Source organism: Phaenicophaeus curvirostris, chromosome 7 (assembly GCF_032191515.1).
Source record: "Phaenicophaeus curvirostris isolate KB17595 chromosome 7, BPBGC_Pcur_1.0, whole genome shotgun sequence".
Taxonomy (NCBI): domain Eukaryota; kingdom Metazoa; phylum Chordata; class Aves; order Cuculiformes; family Cuculidae; genus Phaenicophaeus; species Phaenicophaeus curvirostris.
Genome location: NC_091398.1, coordinates 20752163 through 20771096, shown reverse-complemented (window position 1 = coordinate 20771096; position 18934 = coordinate 20752163). Strand labels below are relative to the sequence as shown.

The window sequence follows — 18934 nt, the reverse complement described above, 5'->3', positions numbered from 1 at the left end:
AGTGCAGTTTAAGAACCACTTGTTAAGAAATACATATAATACATATTTCTAGAGTCTCGTCAGCTCTGAGAAAGCGACTCTTCTGAGGAGAAATTACTTTTCTCTTAGTCTTACTGCTACTGAGGGTGTAATTAGTAAAGTACTTTTAGGAAACTTGTAGATGAATGTGTGTCATGTGTAGGAAATTTTCAAGCAGAATGTGTAACCCAGGAAAATAACATATTTTTGCACAAATAGATACACGTTTATGAAACAACACATAAAGGACTATAAAATTTATTTTTAAAAATAGAAGTATTGGCTTAGCATAGAAGAGCACTGAAGTGTTCCTGACTAATGAATTTTCTTCTGGAATAACAAATTCAAATATGGAAATAGAAAAAAGTAGATTAGTGAAATTTTCATCTCATCTAGAAGCAAATGTGATTTCTAGCACTAGTTTTCTGAAATTAAGTATCTGGTTTCTTCTGTGAAATTTTGTAAATAGAAGTCACTCTGTGATCTCTGGAGAATTGACTTATGTTAAGTATGATACAGATGAAATTAGATCGATAAATCAAAATGAACATTTGTAGTTCAAGATATGCAAAGTTTTGGGTGTATTCCCAGATGTTCCCTCTCCCATTTCACCATGTACAATATTTGCAGACTTTTAGCAGATACATGAAGGTGAAACATTTTACCTTCCTCCAAAATATTGCTGAAAAGGAACCGGAAGATCTGTTGTTAAAAGTCTGACATCTCTGAATGTTTAACCAGTTACAGGAGTCTTCTCTGCAGTGGCTGGATCAATTAAAACATTCAGAAAATTACCATTTAGAGGAAGTTTTCACAAAATATTTGGAGACAGTATGTTTATATTTTACGTTTTACACAGAAACTGAAGTTATTCACATGGTTTGTAAAGTTGCTGTCATTTGGAATGGCTTACTTCCTTAGAAGATAGGGAAATTTAAATTTATAAAAACATTTGTTAAAACAGGATTTGATAAGAAAAATGGGCTTTGTTGCATTTATAAGAAAGAAACCAAATGGAGAAGGTGCTACCTTTGAAAGATATTGAATTTTGTCCTGAAAAAAAAATGGTATGCATGCAAATTGCATAGCTCAGAAATGCTTTTCAATCAGATATCTGTCACAAATAAGAAGTCAATTATTAGTCATCAATAATTAGGATGACATTGATAAGATAGTAAGATTCAAAAACTGAGAGGTCGCCATTCACTATTTTATTGTATCAGTGATATCTGAAAAATGTTCTGTGGTTTTAAAATTCCCAACTACAACATGCCTTAAAAGATATATGAACAACAAGAGAACTGGTATTATCACTCACTTGAATCCTTCTTTCCTTCTAAAGAAAGGAACTGCTTAAGTTAAATACATATATAAGTAATACAGCTATATGAACTGGCTTTTGAAGCAAACAACAATTAACTGTTAGTGCTATTTCCCTGATGGGTCTGTCAAGTATGTGTTAAAATTGCATGCTATCACAAATTGCTTGTGATATATGTATTTTAAATCTGAGTTTTATTAGTGCAACTCATAATGCCATTTGTCTTCTGAAAATTGGCATCTCTACGTTCAGTAACATAGTGGAGAAAATGTACTTTCTGTATTTAAACACATCACGTTTCTCCATACCCGCTAAATGTCATAACTGTTAGTATTTTGAAAGTCTTGGCTAAAGAATTTGCAATCTCATGTTATTGAGAAAGTCACTGTATTAAAAATAACTCAGTAATACATAATCTCCTATCATTATTCGGAGTGGGCGATGTCTTCTCTTGGTGAATATCTGTGTGTCTGGTCCAGGACTGATTCCAGTGCTTCTGCCTTCAGATGTCATTTTGTTCCCCTTTGATCTTTATTGACTGTTTTAGTGGTTCTTTTTTCTTTCTTGTGACAGCTGGAGCTAATATCTAGAGATTAACTGGAGCTAATATTTGAAAATCATTTTCTCCTGATTAAAAAAAAAAAATCCACTATTCCATTCTTTCTAATTGCTTCTCCATATTTTCTTCAGTCTGAGGTGGGATATTTTCTTGCCTCTGTGTGGCTACAGAGAAATCTGTCTTTGAGGTTCACTGGTCAGATTCTCCCTATGTTTTAAAGAACATCTGATGGCTCTTCCCATGGCTAATAACTAGAAGAATGGTCAATGTTTTTTAGTATGGGCCTGCTCCAAAGGCCACTCAAATTCATCATAATCATTCCAATTGACGGTTCATCCCAGTCAAACAGAAAAAAAGACTTCATGCCTAATGACTTGCAAACCTAATCATAACCACAGAAGTCCTAGTGACTAAAGAAAACTACTACATTGATATCAGGAGTAATTGACTTGGTTTTAATTTAAAAGAGATGCTAGTTCTGTTTAAGCATCAGCACTGATAAAATCCTTGCTGATATAGAATCATAGAACAACCAGGTTGGAAGAGACCCACCGGATCATCAAGTCCAACCATTCCTATCAAACGCTAAACCATGCCCCTTAGCACCTCGTCCGCCCATGCCTTAAACACCTCCAGGGAAGGTGAATCACCACCTCCCTGGGCAGCCTGTTCCAGTGCCCAATGACCCTTGCTGTGAAGAATTTTTTCCTAATGTCCAGCCTAAATCTCCCCTGGCGGAGCTTGAGGCCATTCCCTCTTGTCCTGTCCCCCATCACTTGGGAGAAGAGGCCAGCACCCTCCTCTCTACAACCTCCTTTCAGGTAGTTATAGAGAGCAATGAGGTCTCCCCTCAGCCTACTCGTCTCCAGGCTAAACAACCCCAGCAATATGATAGCAATGCCAGATTTTTTGGTTATGCATACATATGACCTCTTCTGAAGTGTGAAACACAGGTGGATACTCATGCATTCTGAACATGCTGTCTGTAAATCAATAGTGATATGAGAGTTGTTTTTACTGTAAACTAATCTTTATTCTTCACTCATAGTGGCAGTCTTTCAGCTTCAATAACCAATCAGTATCATTAAACCACTGTGCTGCCCACCTTCTTAGTGCTGGCCTTTATCTTCACTGCCTGAAAATCCTCAGTCTTTCTATCAGGCATACTGAAAATGGGAAGCTCCCCAGAGTTCCATTCATAGGAGTGATCCTGTTACAAGCTCAAGAACCTTATGCGGATTTATGCATCCCAAAGGATGCTAAAGCCATTTATATTTCTTTGTGAAAAATGACTGATACCAGTAACTAAAATATTGACAGATTCTGAAATGTCTTTTTTTGGCTTTTCTCATAGGAAACAGGCATCGGGTCATGAATAACTTACTTTTGATGCTTTTCTCTTTCTTTGGTTATAGTACTTGACTTTTGTTCCATTCAGAAATCTATAAAAGTCCATTGAACACCTCAGGGAATACCAGCTTATTCAACAGAACTTGCAGACTTGCAGCGAGGTGTAACTATGCCAAAATATGTTATGAAGCTCTGTAGATGGTGTACTTATTTTACATGTTTTGTAAAAGTTTTTATTTTGCCTTCCTTTCTATTACTCTCATTTCTAGCGCTTTTTATTCTTCTCACTGTCACTCGTTCACTTGTTTGCCCGAAAAATCCAGAGCAACTTTGGTATTTCCTAATTTGCACTGGTTTGTGGAAGACCTTTATGAATAATTACACTAACCAAGGACTTTTAGAATGCAGCAGATTCTTGTCACCACTATGATACCACTTATTTTCCTGTGTCATGTATATGCCCAAGTATCTGTTCATAACAGCTGTGTCTTGATTTATGGAGAGGACTGGGTATAAGGGAGAGGACTAGGTGTAAGGGAGATGTTGGTCCATGAGTTCTAGAGATGCAGCTCTGAGCCAGAGAAGAGCAATGAAAATACATAGAATCATAGAATAACCAGGTTGGAAGAGACCTATTCTTTCTTTGTTTGGTTTTGCAGGTATTATTACCTTGCATTCAAGGCACATGAGACTCCTCTTGGTAGCAGAGAAAACTGTCTTGCCATCTTGGAGAAATCTAAACTAGACAACTGGATTCTTGGGAAAACCAAGGTAGAGTGTGCTAACATTTCCTCAAGGACGGTATCCTCTTGGCATAATATGTCTAACAGTGATTTGAAAAGTACTTGAGACCTGATGCTCTGGGTCACCCTGTGAGCCTGGTTAGTACGTTATCTACTTGTGGAGCTTCAGGTGAGATCTTTCTGGCTCTGTCAACAGCCACTGTTCATGATTTAAAGTGGAGTGGGTAACTTCTGTAAAAAGTAAGTTATACAGTACCTTGAGTTGTTTTACAGTGCACAAAGGAAAAACAATGAGAATTTTCCTGTTCAAGACCCAGATAAAGTGTATGTAAGCACCTATAGGATTTGTTTCCTGAAGCAGAATGGTATTAGACAGTATTATGTCTAAAATCAAATTCAACCTGGGATTTATCTTCCAACTGTCAAGAAAGGCTGTATTTCAAAATTGTTGATACTTGAAAATATCCCACGACCAATTTACTTTATACAGGGAGTAAATACGTGGTTTATTTTGGAGTAGAGTGAATATAATCAGTGGAATAAAGAAATTCCACAAGCACGCTGAGAGTAAATATTTGATTCACAAGATTGCTTTAATATCAACAACCATTATTTTACCAGTTTTATCAGCCATGGTGCCCTAAAATAGACTGACATAAGACTAATGAAAAGGCAGAATATGGGAGGTTATGCTGTTGCCTCCATGTAATACTGGTTATTTCTGTTTGTTTCACTTCAGGTTTTTCTAAAGTATTACCACATAGAGCAGTTAAATTTGTTCCTGCGAGAAGTTATAGGGAGGGTGGTGGTCATGCAAGCCTATATCAAGGGATGGCTTGGAGCAAGGAGATACAGGAAAGTCAAAGAGAAAAGAGAAAATAGTGCTGTTACTATACAGTCAGGTAAACATTTGCATTCCCTGTTTTATTGAGTGTGTTTTAGTGCATTTGCATTTCAAATTGTAAAATTGCATATACATTGTTTATTCATTTCTAATAGTTTATTATAAAATCAAAATAACTGGAGGTGATTTTCTCTCCAGCTAATTGATACAAAAATCACTGAGTTACTTCTAAAGTATCATCTTAGTATTTAGTAATTTATTTAAATATTTTAGTATCTTGGATGTGGTGCTTGAACACAAAGTGAAAATAATTTTAGCTATGTCTTCACTAGCATGCAGTACATAAATGAAATGCAGTTGCATACCCCTCACCTCCAACTATATTGGAATTCCAGATAACATACATTGTGGACTGAGCCCAAGAGGCTGAGTATCAATAATTTAGCAGTCTACCTTTTATCAAATTTGGGGAACTGTGGGGAACTTGTGCTGACATGATCATGCACCTTTGCCTTTTGGAATAGGACATCAGTAAGCACATGGTGACAATTAAAATTTGGACAAGTGAAGCAGTATTTGAAGCTGTGGGGATGTGAGTACTGCAGTCATGAACCCAGAGTTCAACATGTGTGGGTGGGTGGTGAAGAGGTATTGGGGGTGGGGAGTTAGAGTGTTTATGGCAGGAGGGATGAAAGTTTCAGCACATCTCTGCCTCCCTAGACTCTGTAGCACTTCCTTAAATAAATGTAATTTCCAGCACATGGTTTTGTATTTTTAGCCTGGAGAGGATATGAAGCTCGCAGGAAGTATAAGGAAATAAGGAACAGAAGAACTGATGCTGCTATACATATTCAAGCAGGTAATTAAAACATGATTTCAATTGCCAACACCTATTTTACTGTGGGTGATTTCATGCGTTAGTGTTTATAGCCAAGATAAATACATACAGTCCAAACAAAAGCTATCAAAAACAATACTTCTGTTCATTTGTTCTTCAGTATCAAATGGCATTAGTGGCAGGTATCAAGCCCTTTGGGCTTTTTATCTACTTCTCTGGAAGGAAAACATACTGATTAAAAGGTGTTGAGATAATACTTTTAAGATTCTTCTGGACACAGCCAGTATGATTCAATTATACATAGAACTGATATGAAGCACTGGATCAACGTAACTGGAAGTTTGGATGGGAGGCACTGGACGTACATTTCTGTGTCTTTGTGTCAGGCCTTGATCTTGGCAAGGTGCCAATTTTCATTTTGACGTCTTGCTGGGTTTGCCAGCTTTGGCCAGCCTTTTGACTCTCTGCCAGACTCCTATGCAGCAGTATCAATATCAATTTGAATAAACTTTAAAGAGATTATTGGAGGAACAGGCCCATAGGGCTGTGTAGGTCTCTAGTAGAGAGCAGGGTACCATATGGCACAGAAATTTAAGAACCAGTGCTATGAACTCAGTGGTGTTTTCAGATGCTGCCAAGATGAAGCAGCCTCCACATGATGCAGTGTAATACACTGTCAACCCCTGGCTGAAAGACTGTATCAGATCAAAAATGAGTTGTATCAAATGTGTTTACAGAGGCACTAAGAGGTACTAAGGTACCACCTTTATTTTACCAGTTTCCTGTGCTGTAATTCCTTAAGTTTTGTCACCTCTCTATTCTGAATCATATAATCTAGTCTATCTGAGAAAGATGTGTTCTACATATTCTTTTACTTTGTTTTTAAGCCATTTCCAGCAAATTAATTTGGTTTTCTTTCATCTAAGTTTGCTACTCTGAAATTAAGCGTCGCTGTGACTTTCAGCAGAAAACAGAATACCACTCAGTTACTGAAAGGAGCAGAGAAATAACAGTTCATGACTTTGCTTGCATACCTTCAAATAGAATCATGAAATAAAGCTCTAGGATAAAATGCACCCTATTGTGTTAGATGGAGAACTGTTAAGGAGAATTTTTTTACTCCCATTACAACAAGCATTGAGGGACTGCATAAGTGCTCTCTCCCCTTCTTCCTCTCCTTTGTGTTGTCATTTTCTGTTGTTTACATGACAGCACAGAGAGCAGAACTTCAAAGTACCCCATGCAACTATTTTTTGGAGTATGTGCTACATTTACATTTGGCCATACCTGGACTTTGATTTCCTGACTTTTACAATAGCCTTTTGCTGTAAAAAAAGAAAGTGAAACAGTTGACCATCACTGTCCCACTGTAGTTAGTTCCTTAAGATGAGGGTTATCTTAGGTTCCGTAGGAAGTCAGTGTGCAGCAGGATCACTTAGAAAATGAAGGGAACATTCTCCCTCGGAGTTTTATCCAGTCAGATTTCTTAGGCTTGTAGAAGATGCATGCTTATTATTAGCTCTCTAGAGAAAGCAACTGACTTATTCTGCTGTTTGTGAACATGGAAGAGATTCAGAGCTCTATTTTTTCCTGCCATCTTTGAGGTGCCGTGTTGAACATGGCAGAGCAGAGGCATTAAGAGTGTACGCATACACTTGAATTTGGACACTTCTGTCCTGTTTGAGCCCTCTGGAATGAATGCTGGAGGAATGCTGTTAGTACTCTTCCCACCAGCACACACGCTGTCTTCCTTTGCAACCTGGCACTTGACAGTTTCAGTGATCAGTCTCGTGAATAAGTGTTAGGAATATAGGGTTAAGAGTGACATTGTACACCTTTGTATTAATTAGACTGTCTGCTCTTCTTATCTGCCTTCGAAGGGGTATAATAATAATAATCCTCAACACATTTCTGTCTGCCTTTGGAAACTTATATCTAGGACTTCTTATTTGAAAATTCTTCTTGTGCAAATTTTCTCGTCTCTACATGCTAATTATTCTGTGTTTCAAATCAAAGCTCATGCTTGCTAATGGTGGACATTTTCCAGGTTTTAAAATACACTGACAGTCTTTCTGTTGTTTACATTACACTGTCCAAATGCCTAGTGACATGAAGACAAAAGCAACTCCAAATCTCTTCCTTCCCTGCACATCTTATAATGTGAATGTGTAGTTCAAGGCAGTTTTTCTGTAAAAAGAAGTGTGATCACCTTTGTATTTTTTTTTAAATGAGCCATCACAGGCAGTGAGATAGATTGTTTGCATTTGTCATCCAGACATTAGAAAACCATATAATTTAAATATATGTACTTCCCTCTCCTCTCCCTCTCGGCCCCCCCAGCTCAAGCGGGCCTTGAAATTTAGGAAGCATTTGGCTTACATGTTTCTACAGCGCATATTGAAATTTGTTTTCCTTTCATCTCTTTCCCAATAAAAGCAGCCGCTCGGCTTATCCCTTTAGCTTCCTCAGAACTTCCTTTCAGAATTCCCGATCTATTACAGCACATTCACATACCAGAAACAAGATGCCTTTTCATGCTGTCAACCTTTTTCATCTGAAATGTAAATTAATTCTTGCTGGTACGCTTTGACAGAGATCAAAGTGGGGGTATTAACCTTATTGGGCCTTCTCTTCATCAGAATCAGTTCCAAAGACTGCGAGGGTAGTGTTAGGAGGCCAGTCTTCACTGTTATCTATGGCCCTCCTCCAGGCAGTCCTCTGTCTACAAGTCAGCATTTCAAAGGCGCTGATTTCTTTTGTAAATGACCTTATCATTACTTTAAACTGTGTGAAAAATTATTTCCCCGAATAATTCTTGCAGGATTATCCTGCTCGTTTTAATTGTGGAGGGACTTCATTCAGATTCCAGGATATTGTTTAAGTGGTTTTGACAGCAAGTGATCATAGCCTGATATAAAGGAGGAATGCAGCTCCTGATTGGAAACCTCTTGACTTGTTCAGATTGTTCATTTCTTGCAAGTCAGTCTTTGAGGTAGGCTACATTTGCATTTTAAAAATAAACAGATGCCTTTCAAATACATGAGCTGGTGGTCTGGAGATCTCTGTGGGCCCAGCAGTTCACTATCCATGGATGAAATGTTGGAAGAAAAAAACAAACTTAGAAAAAAACCAACCCTCACAATATACATGAGGATACAATTCCTGAGTGTATAGTATTACATACACACACACAAAAAAATCCTTATTTCGGATGGAGGAAGACATCCTTACTAGGAAACAAAATATTTGTGAATTTAAATTAGGTAAGGAAGAAAAAGCTCCCCTACTTCAGCGTATCTAGTTTACAGGTTCTCAGAGTATGCAATATTATTAGACTCATGGCTAAAGTGGTACACAGGGTACAGAAGGTCTTTCCTACTTCTTCCAGTCACATTTCTCAAACTGTGAAGGTTAGAAAATGTTAATTTCTAACTTAGAGATGAATTGTAAAGAATGATTTTGCGTAAGGTGTTTGAATTAACAATAGTTTGCGCTTCTAAGTGAGTATTTCTTTGTTACAGGGATTTGTATTGTTTTGATGTCTAGGGAAAAGGAAAAATATTTTGTTAAAGCAAAGAATTATTTTTAAATTATGTTGCCAGATTCACAACTGGTTTAAATCAGTATATATTCACTGAATCATCTGACTGAAATATTGCTGCACTGATTTTCCTCACATGCAAGTCTCATTTAATATTTCTTTGTATTAGAATAATGCATTAATTAGAATATAAAATAACTGATTATACAATTATAAAAGTACTTTTTCTAGTTGTGATAGCATGTATTTCCCTGCAGTGTGACTGTTGTCCCAAAAGAATTAAGGGAGGATTTTAATCTGGTTATTTCGTTTGTTAACTGACATTGCCAAAATGCCAAATGAGTGGTGCATAAGATTCACTTAGATCCGAGGTGACATCACTGAATTCATTTTAATTAGGCCCACTTTAGCCATCTGGAATATACTGTGCAGCTCTGGTCAGGACTGAGTTTAACTATGCTTCCAGAGGTGAAAGGCAAATGACTAATCCATTGAGCCACCATCTCCTCCTCCAACACGTGCTCACACACTCACCATATGTCACATTGTATTGGAAAATTCTTTATCAAGAACTCAAGTTCAGAGCTCTCTTTTTTTTTTTTTACATAAAAAGTGGTGGATGTTCAGAAGGAAAACAAATGACAAAATCACTTTCTAAATTGCTTTCTTTCTCTAACTTCTGCCCATGCAGTATTGCTCACTATTTACAGATTTCTAACATTTGCTTCAGGCAAAATTTATTCTATTATAATAAAAAAAGAAGACCTGAGAACAACTGTAATTTACTATTTTATATTTATAATAAATATAAGCTTTTTAAAAAAGCACTAACTTTGGGATTTTTCAAGGCAAAGATTTAATGTTAGCTTCAGTAGCAGATAAGGAAGTATTTCTTGAAAACCCTTTGTTTCTCCATCTATTTCTATCGCTATGTATATCTGCGTGTACATGTATTCAACTAATACTATTGTGTAGATCTAAGATTTACATGAGTAAAATGTTCAAAAAACTTCCAAGCACTTTATAAGTATATCTAAAAATATATATTTTTAAAATTTTGAACAAAAATAACAACCACTAAGTAGCAGATCCAGTTTTACTTTTTTTTATATCATTATTTTTCTTCCTTTTAACTACATTGTCGGTGTAAGAACCATTGAAGAAATGTATGTTTGTTTTAATGGCAACTGAGCTGACTCATTGTATTACCTTGTTTCACATTCAGGGTAAACCAAACTGGTTTGTACAGGCTGCACAGTCTTTGTTAACTTTACTCTTCCAACTCTTTGTGTTCTGTACTAGCTTAGGGCGTCCAGTTATTCACTTTTAGTGTCTGTCTCTACTAACCATTAAAAGCCTGCTGCTCATGTGCAGGAAATGTATTAGGAAAAGCGAGAAGGCCTTACGATTTCGAAGTATGAGGTCCTATATCCTATCCCCATCTCTGAGATAAGCTCTGTCAATGTGAATACATCTGTATTTCTTTCTGGTTTTCTTTTCTGGTTTTGAGGAGATGAAAAGGAGACCGTTCTTACTGGATTTCATGCCCTTACTAAAATCAGGAAGGGACAACAACATACATTGTCCAACAATATGTTGGAAAATCTATTCCTTGCAGATATTGACAAACAGTTTCACAGTCATCATTGCTTTTTTTTCCCTTTGACCAAGTCTCGAGATCAGAGACTGTAATGCAGGGTAATTAAAAATCGTATGTCCAAGAGGTGATGTTCATCAGTGACACCAGTCCTGATGGCAGCCTTGGTGAGTCTTCCTAATAGTCACAGCTTGTTACTGATAGTTACTGCTTGTATATGAGAACTCATGACTTGCTTTCTCATAATGCTTCTGCTGGAGAACTTAAGACAAGTGTTGGGGTTTTTTTTCTGCTATTAAACAGGTACCACCCGATATCCATACAGAGTGAGAAGTGAAAGATGGGTGGTATTCATGGGACCCAGCAGAGGAAGTGACTCTGCATCCCTTTTACTGTTCATTAGAATTAATTTGACAAGGAGTGAAGAATCAGATTTGTGAGCTCTAGATCCTCCGAGATGTTGTTAGTTAAGCTGTGGAATGCTCTTTCAACTAGATAAATTAAGAAAGTGATATGCTGTTCATAGCAAATCAACTTCTGATTACAAACTACTGTGACATCTCTTCAGCAAGCATGAGCTTTCATTTCCAAGTTGCTGTTATGTGTTATTTTAAGTGATATTATAGTTTAAAAATGTGTTTGTGTAGAAATGTCTGCTAAACATGATTTTTTACAACTGAGAGTGAATCGTGCTGTTTAAAACACTACTTCATCTCCTTTATATTTTTTTAATAAACCTGTGATTGTTTAGCTTTGATCATTCTACATTGTGCTTCACAATTTTCTCTGTAACTATATTATTTCCTATGGGAATCAAGGAAAAATGCCTGGACATGTCCTATCTGGAATTGCACAACATACTTAGGCCTTAAAATAAAGGTTCTCAGCTGCAGGACAACAAGTTTCAGACTCTCTGAGGTAAATATATTCTTAGTTTGCTAGGTGCTGAAGCTTACAGAAAACTTGCATTCTGTGAGAATTGAGGAGTATAAGAAGTAAAAATTCATGTCCTTAATTGTGGCACATAAAATGTTTAACTCCGTGTTCCTAATAAAAGTGCTAAAATTAAGTTAATTTCCTATGTTTCTTTTGGGATCCTGTCATCTTCGGCTATGTAAAGATCAGGATTAAAGATACTGTTGCTAGAAAGCTAGGGATATAGACTGGATAAGGCGAAAATGAGGTGACAGCTGGTAATCATTCTTCTTCAATGGTGCAGTGATTGTTCATGGAGCAGTAGCAACATGAGTCTGCTAATTTCACACTCTTTGAGCCAAGTGCTTAGTGTCAAAACCAGCACCAGTCAGTAATGCAAATTGCTGTGATGGAGCAGCTTCCCAGCCCCTCAGTCTCCCCCTGCAGAATTCTCTGCATATGCATTTCTTTTGAAACGTTATAAATCCAGTTAATAAAAGTTGAGAAGATGGAGTCCTACTGATCCTTGATGAAGCTTTTGAGAGAGAAAGTTTGTTTGTCCTGCTACTTAGTTATCCCGTGAGTCAAAGGGAAAGTAGGAAAAATATGGCCATTTATCTGTCAGATTCAAAGTGTTCTGGAAGAATGTTAGAAACCAGAAATGTTAAGTTGAAGAGGAGTTGATTTTGAAAATACATATGGACAAAAAAAAAAGGCTGGGTAAAAACTATGTTTATTAAATCAGACGTAGCAGGTTATATGTAGAGATTGAGGGAAAGACTAAAATGATTATACCAACAGTAATAAGAGTCTCTGGGAAAAAGAATTTTAAAAAATAAAATCACAGTAGGTATGAGGGTTGATTTTATAGATACACACACACACACATGCAAAGAATTGCTAAAGGCTGAGAAATTACTAAGGATAAAACTGAAGTTTATGTTATTGCTTCATTTGTTTCAGGGCTTCTTTATCTTTACAGTAGTCAATTAACTGACTGATACTCAGCATGTTTCAGCTGCAGAGAGGTGGCTGCTGGCCAGCTGTCTGCTGCCAATACCAGAGTAGGCTCCTTGTCTGGTCAGTAGGGGATAGTTAAGGATTGGAAGCCTGATCACATGGGGCAAGTGAATGCTTGCCTCATTTCTGCCAGACAGGCAGACTTTTCCGGTCTGATTGTTAAGGGCAGAAAGTTCCTCAGCCTCACGATACGTGAGCTCTGTACAACACCTCAGCAGGCCCAACTTCTGTCATGCCTTCTGTAAAGTCAGTGGTTATCTATTTTAGTAACCTCTCATTAAAAGGCAATTTTTACTGCTTCTTACCCTGGAAACCTCAGTAGCACTGAAATGCTTAGATTGTTATGGTGCATTGCATGCCACAGCTTGAACTGTTCAGATGGTTTTCGTTGTTTTCTCATACTGCACAAATAAATGCCACACCGTGTATTTTTGTGAAGGTGGGTGGCTAAAACCACCATGATTAACACTCTACAGTTAAAATAGAGAAGAAGGGATTAGTTACAACCCTTTCCTAAGGGAAAGAACAGATGCAATGAAGGTAGTTCTGTTTTATCCTCCATCATATTTTCATTACACAAAAAAAAAAAAAACATGAAAGGGGAGCTAAATTTATAAGAGTAAAAAAGGGGAAATCAGTTATCTCAAAATTTCATAATGTTTGAGCATTAATTGAAATAATGCAAATTCTATGGAGTCTTTATTCTCTCTTGAGCAGGTAATACCTACTTCTCACTTTTTCATAAAATCAGAGGCATGAGGAACATGGAAAAATTGTTAATCTTCTGATCAACTTCTCTGTTCTCAATTTATTTTATACTCTGTATTTATTCTACCTCCTGATCTTTCTTTGTAATCTACAGTGTTATGTTGACCCTCATCCTACACGAAATTACCCTAGATCCTATTTCTTTGCCTATCCTACATCCCACTGTAATATTTAACCCCAAACTCTAAGAACCCTAATGAGAGGGCTCTTCTCCAGCTCCTTTGGATAATTAGTCCCCAGACTTGACTATTTTTGCACGTGCTTAGTGTGCCTAAAGGCTTTTCCTGGATAGGAAACTATTTTTCCACAAAACCATAACATTTGCTTATCTGAGCTCCCATTTTCTTTTATCTATTAGTCTCACTGTTTAAGTTGCAATCGTGCTAGACAGCTCCTTTTCCTCACTACTCTCAGCCTTGTTATTCAGCATCTGCTTGTTGTACACTTCAACTATGGCATTGATAGTGTACTTACTTTCTTTGTTATTCAGTCATTTCTCCTGTATTATCAAGGTATTTCAACTTAAAATAGTGCTTGAAATAGATCCTACCAGAAATAAATTTAAAAAATCTGTGGGTTGAAGTGTACACTTTAATACTATTAAGTCTTTTGTTCTAAGTGCAGTATGTATCTATCTAGTATGTAACTATCTGTGGTATTTGCTGGAGCTTTATTACTAACTGCTCACAGGCATGAAGAATTCAAGCAAATTCATGTCAGATAAAACTGTAGAAATAATTAGGTTATTGTAGAAGTAATTATTTAGCTGCACAAATCCTGAGACAGTCCATGGAAATAAAGGATGTAGATATCTTCAGAATGTTATTCATTGCCTTATTCTTTGCCATTTCATTTCACCACACGCTTGCTACTTCATTTAGTATTTCTAGTGATTGTTTTGTTCTGCTCTTTTTTTTAATGAATGATTTGAATTGTAACCTCTGTAGATTTTTTTCCCCGATTATTTATATAAGAAGTATTTTAGATGTTTTATTATGGTTACAGTTAATTGAAAAATAAGAGAAGACATTATTAATTTTTCTAGTTTTAATGGAATATATCTGTCCCTGGCTCCCCACTCCCCTACCCCACAGGAAAAGCAGGTAAAACTTCAGATTCTGTAAAATTCTGACTAGCTCAAATCGTGGGAATTGTGATTAAAGGGAGTGATTTTCTACTATATTTTAACATAGTCTAAGCTAGATTCCTATTTAAATTAGGAAAGTTCTCATTTTGAAGTCTGTTTTCCTTGCCTCGGCTGTGCCAAGTGGTTGGTCACTATGACAGTGAAAGTGTAAGGCCCTGTGTAATTTCCAGCTGTTGTAAACATTGCAAACATTAGAGCCACCGATCTGAGGTGGTGAGTGTTCTTTCTGTCTACTGGTTCAGTAGAAGTCGAGGGCATTCAGCTCTACACTGCAGAGCCAAGTGCCAGTCTGTGTTTCTGGCGCTGCACATTTTTTCTGTGGTTCATAACTACGTATTTTAGCTTTCAGGGGATATATTGTTCGTAAAAACTACACAAGATGGAAAACCAGCACTGGCTGTGTAGCAGATCCTCAGCTTATGAGCAACCGTTCTACTTCTGATTTTGGCTGTGAAGAGCACTGGTGAGTTGAATTATTTGCTGTCTACTATCTTACAAACATCATTTTCCAACAGTAAGATCTGATTCAGCCAGTTCTTAGGGAATCGGCTGTTTTCTGGGATGAGTACCTGTAGGTCAGCCAGTCTGCCCACCGGCTCAGTCATCTCAGTGTTCTCCCAGTTAAGGGAGTTAGATTTATTTGTGGTGCTGTTTGTCCTGAGTTGCTGTCCTGTTTCTGGTATTTTCACTCTCACAGAAGTACCCAGACTACTGTAAATTACAGCCAGGATTGCAAGTGCTCAGCATTTCAGAAGTGACTGCAGTACAAGTTATTAAATTCTCAGAAGTAGAAAGTTACCCTTTTCTGTCTGTAAGGCTCGATGCAGACCAGCAATGAGATATGGAAGAGAGCTGTAAAAAAGCAGATGGACAAATCACTGACAGAAAACCTATGAACACTGTAAACTGTAATAGCGGTGCCCTCCTCTTTGTAGAGGAAGGGTATTTTAACCTTCCTTACCAACGTATTCACCCCAGAAAAATGTTCACCTTTACACTTCCTTGGATACGAGAGGCAAAGCTGCTCTGTTGTCTTCAGCTGTTGTAGACTGCCTCTCCAACAGTGTTCTAGGAGAGAGGGCTGCATTTACTATATTTATCTAAGAGTTGTAAGATCTCTCCTGCTTTGGCATGGGCACGGGAATATCTCAGTAGTTCTTCCAGTTCTTATTTTTATATTAGCTGTTATTTTATATGCTTCCTGTATAGCATATAAATGCAGGCTCTGTTACACCTCTTCAGAATTCACTGAGGAAATGAATGGCTGACTTGACTGTAACTAGACACTGTTATTCCATTAAGAAGGCGGGGTTTTTTTAAAAAAAAATACCAAACTGTGAACTTTCCAGAAGTGGTATTCCTTTCTCTGTGTATGCTCATAACACTGAGTTATGTTAACTTCCATGCTGACTTTCATTGATTTATATTGAATAATATCTTCTGCATGTTCTGGTGCATTATTATATTATTTTGTTCAGGTGCAGCCAATTGCATTCTCACTGCTTATTGGGATAGTTGCTCATTGGGGGTTATCTCACTGCTCATTGGGGCAGTGAGTTTCCTAGTTTATTATTCCCTTTATGGGCACGCAGCTCCTTCTGTCTCTCAGGTCTTAAGGGGTGTCTGTCTTATAATCTCTTCAGAACTATTAATGGTAGCATGATCATTTGTTCTCCAGTCTGCCCTGATGGTTAAAAGCAAGAGTTAATAAACAGTCTGTTATCATTTTTCTTTGGCATCCCATATCATAAATATTTACAATGTAAATTGACGTTATTTTTTCCTTTTAGTGATCGAGAGCTTTCATCTAGGCTTATTTGGAGGCACACAGCTTCTTTAAACCTTTTTTTTTCACTTTCATGTGTAGTTAGCCAGGAATTATTTTCTACTCTTTTTACATTAAACTTTTCCTGGAATTCCTTGTATCTCTCCAAACAAATGTATTTTTCTGGATTAGGTGCAGCTTGCTTAATTATACAGCCCTTGAGACTCCTGAGAATTTTATGGTTCAGTAACTGTTGAAGTGAATTTGAGCTCTGTGAAGCACAGAAGATATTCAGCTACCCAAACTTTCTCTGAAATTGGTGTCTAAATGGCTTTAGATGTCTGGCCTGAGGGTGCCCATGTAAAATACATTCGCCATTCAGGTCTTACACCCAGTCCTGATTGCTGTGCCAAATCAGCCAGATAAATAAATTCTCATCCTCTTTTGCCTGATGTTTCTAAACCGCCATTGGTGCTGGCAGTTCTCAAGTTTAACCTCAACAAATATTTCAGATTATTTGCCTGGTCCTATAGATTTCTCAGCAATGCCCTCATGTACCAGTGATGTCAATGAGACTTGAAAATGATTAGCATTTCACAGGTGATATTCAGAATCTTAGGATCACATCCAATAATTTCCTTCCTATGAATCAAGCCTCAATTCTACATGTAGCTGTTACTGGGCTGTTGTGCTTTAAGAATATGTTCACTCATACAGGAAATTTGTAGGAAATGGGAAGGATGCTGAATAATAGTGCAGATGTTTAACACAGTAGCTGGTAATCTGTCCCTAGAGAAGACAGCCTCACTGTGGCTTCATACACCGTGAAACTAAAGTATAAAATAATAAAATGTTCTCTTTTCCTTTCATTTCATTTCTTTTATTTTTGTTTCATTTATTTTTTAACTTTCTGGTAGTTTTGGAAAAGGAAAAATGAGCTTAAAGGCACTCAGGATCAGAAAGCAAAATCATATACAGTTCTGTTCTGCTGTATGCACAAGAATATAACTATACATTTAAATGTATGACAACCTGCTGCTTTTTCAAAGATCTGTTAAAAAAAAGAAGTTACCATATTATAATATATATATAAAGCACTAAGTTTTACAAAGTAATGAATTTTGAAGTGTTCAAAAGAAATAGGCACTTTAAGAAAATTGAATTCCTTTGAGGAAATTGAATCTCTACACCTAGTTCACACTCTTCAATCAGTGAATACAGGACATAAGCAAACTCAAACTAATAAATGACATAGTATGCTAATGAAATGCGCACATTAGTTCATTTAACATCGCATGTTAAATGTTCCCTGCATTTATATGCTTGACTTGAAAACCATTATTAACTGTATTCAAATGCAAAAATCTTTCCTGTATGAAGCTGATATTAGAAGTAACTAAAGACACATTGAGAACTGGCAAATATCTCCGATAGGAACAGGAATAGAAATGGGCATAGGAAAATAATGCAAATATTAGCAGGGAAGTGGCTTTGTCTCATTGAAAAAAAGATTTTCCATTCAGTTCCACAGAGGTGTGGAGTTGCCTGTGACTCCTTGTACCAAAAAAGGGTCATGGGATTAATTGTACACCTGTGAGACCGACATGAAGTCTGAATTCCCTTTGGAAATGTAGTCTGTGTGTGCGATGCTTGCCAAGCCTTTTCTTGACATGATCAGCTGCTGAGAGGAACCTGCAGACCTGTGTGTTGTAGAGGAACCGAATCACAAACACTTTCCTAGAGTAGCTTGTTCAAAATTGAAAAAGAGCGGAGTCGTTTTAAATACTCAAGCATGGTCAAGACTAAATTCAAATGAGGAAAATTAAAACTTTTAGACCTTTTTTTACAACCCTGCTGAATAGGAGGTTTACCCTTCTGCAGAGAGCTGAATAGGCAGCAGGGAAGGGAGGTGTGTGACAGAAGCCTCTCTCAGGAGGCCAGCATGGACACCACCCTCACCTCATGTCTGCCTCCACATTACAGTTGGTCACTGCATGAAATCAGAGATGCTGCATTTTGCAATAGCATAGCTGCAATTTCAAATGAGTATTAGGGATCTCTTGAGACATTAGGAATAATGTGTGGAGAAGGGAGAAGCAATTTTCTAAAACATTCTGTGATTTTGGACTTGTTAGATTGACAGATCTCTAGTGGATGTATTTTTGATAAATGTTCTTGTTCTTAGCAGGATAATCTACAGTTCAGTGACTAAGGACCTTGATCTACACTACATTGTTCACGTTCTTGTTCAGACAGAGCTGTCATCCTCAAAGGTCTTTAAATTCCTTTAGAATCTCATTTAAAGCATCTGTATCCTGCATGTTCCACCATCTTCTTATCTGTTTCTCTCCCAAGCAAAAGTTGTGTTAAATAATAATGCTCTGATATTTACCCTGGAAAATATTTTCTCTGTTCTTTTTTTCCTCTAGCTCACTGAACTGTAGTTCACTGACTGCTAAGTATCACAATATAAGTTTTCTATGTGTACACAATCAGTGGTCTTATGCT

General features: G+C 37.1%; 1 protein-coding gene across 1 annotated transcript in view; it reads left to right on the top strand.

Moving 5' to 3' along the window:
• Window positions 1-18934, top strand: part of MYO3B (myosin IIIB) — a 204895-nt gene that overhangs the window by 138925 nt on the left and 47036 nt on the right. Inside the window, exons 29-32 of the mRNA XM_069861149.1 lie at window positions 3908-4019; window positions 4731-4893; window positions 5614-5694; window positions 15004-15124. Of these exons, the coding sequence (XP_069717250.1) occupies window positions 3908-4019; window positions 4731-4893; window positions 5614-5694; window positions 15004-15124 (477 nt within the window). The remainder of the gene's footprint in view (window positions 1-3907; window positions 4020-4730; window positions 4894-5613; window positions 5695-15003; window positions 15125-18934) is intronic.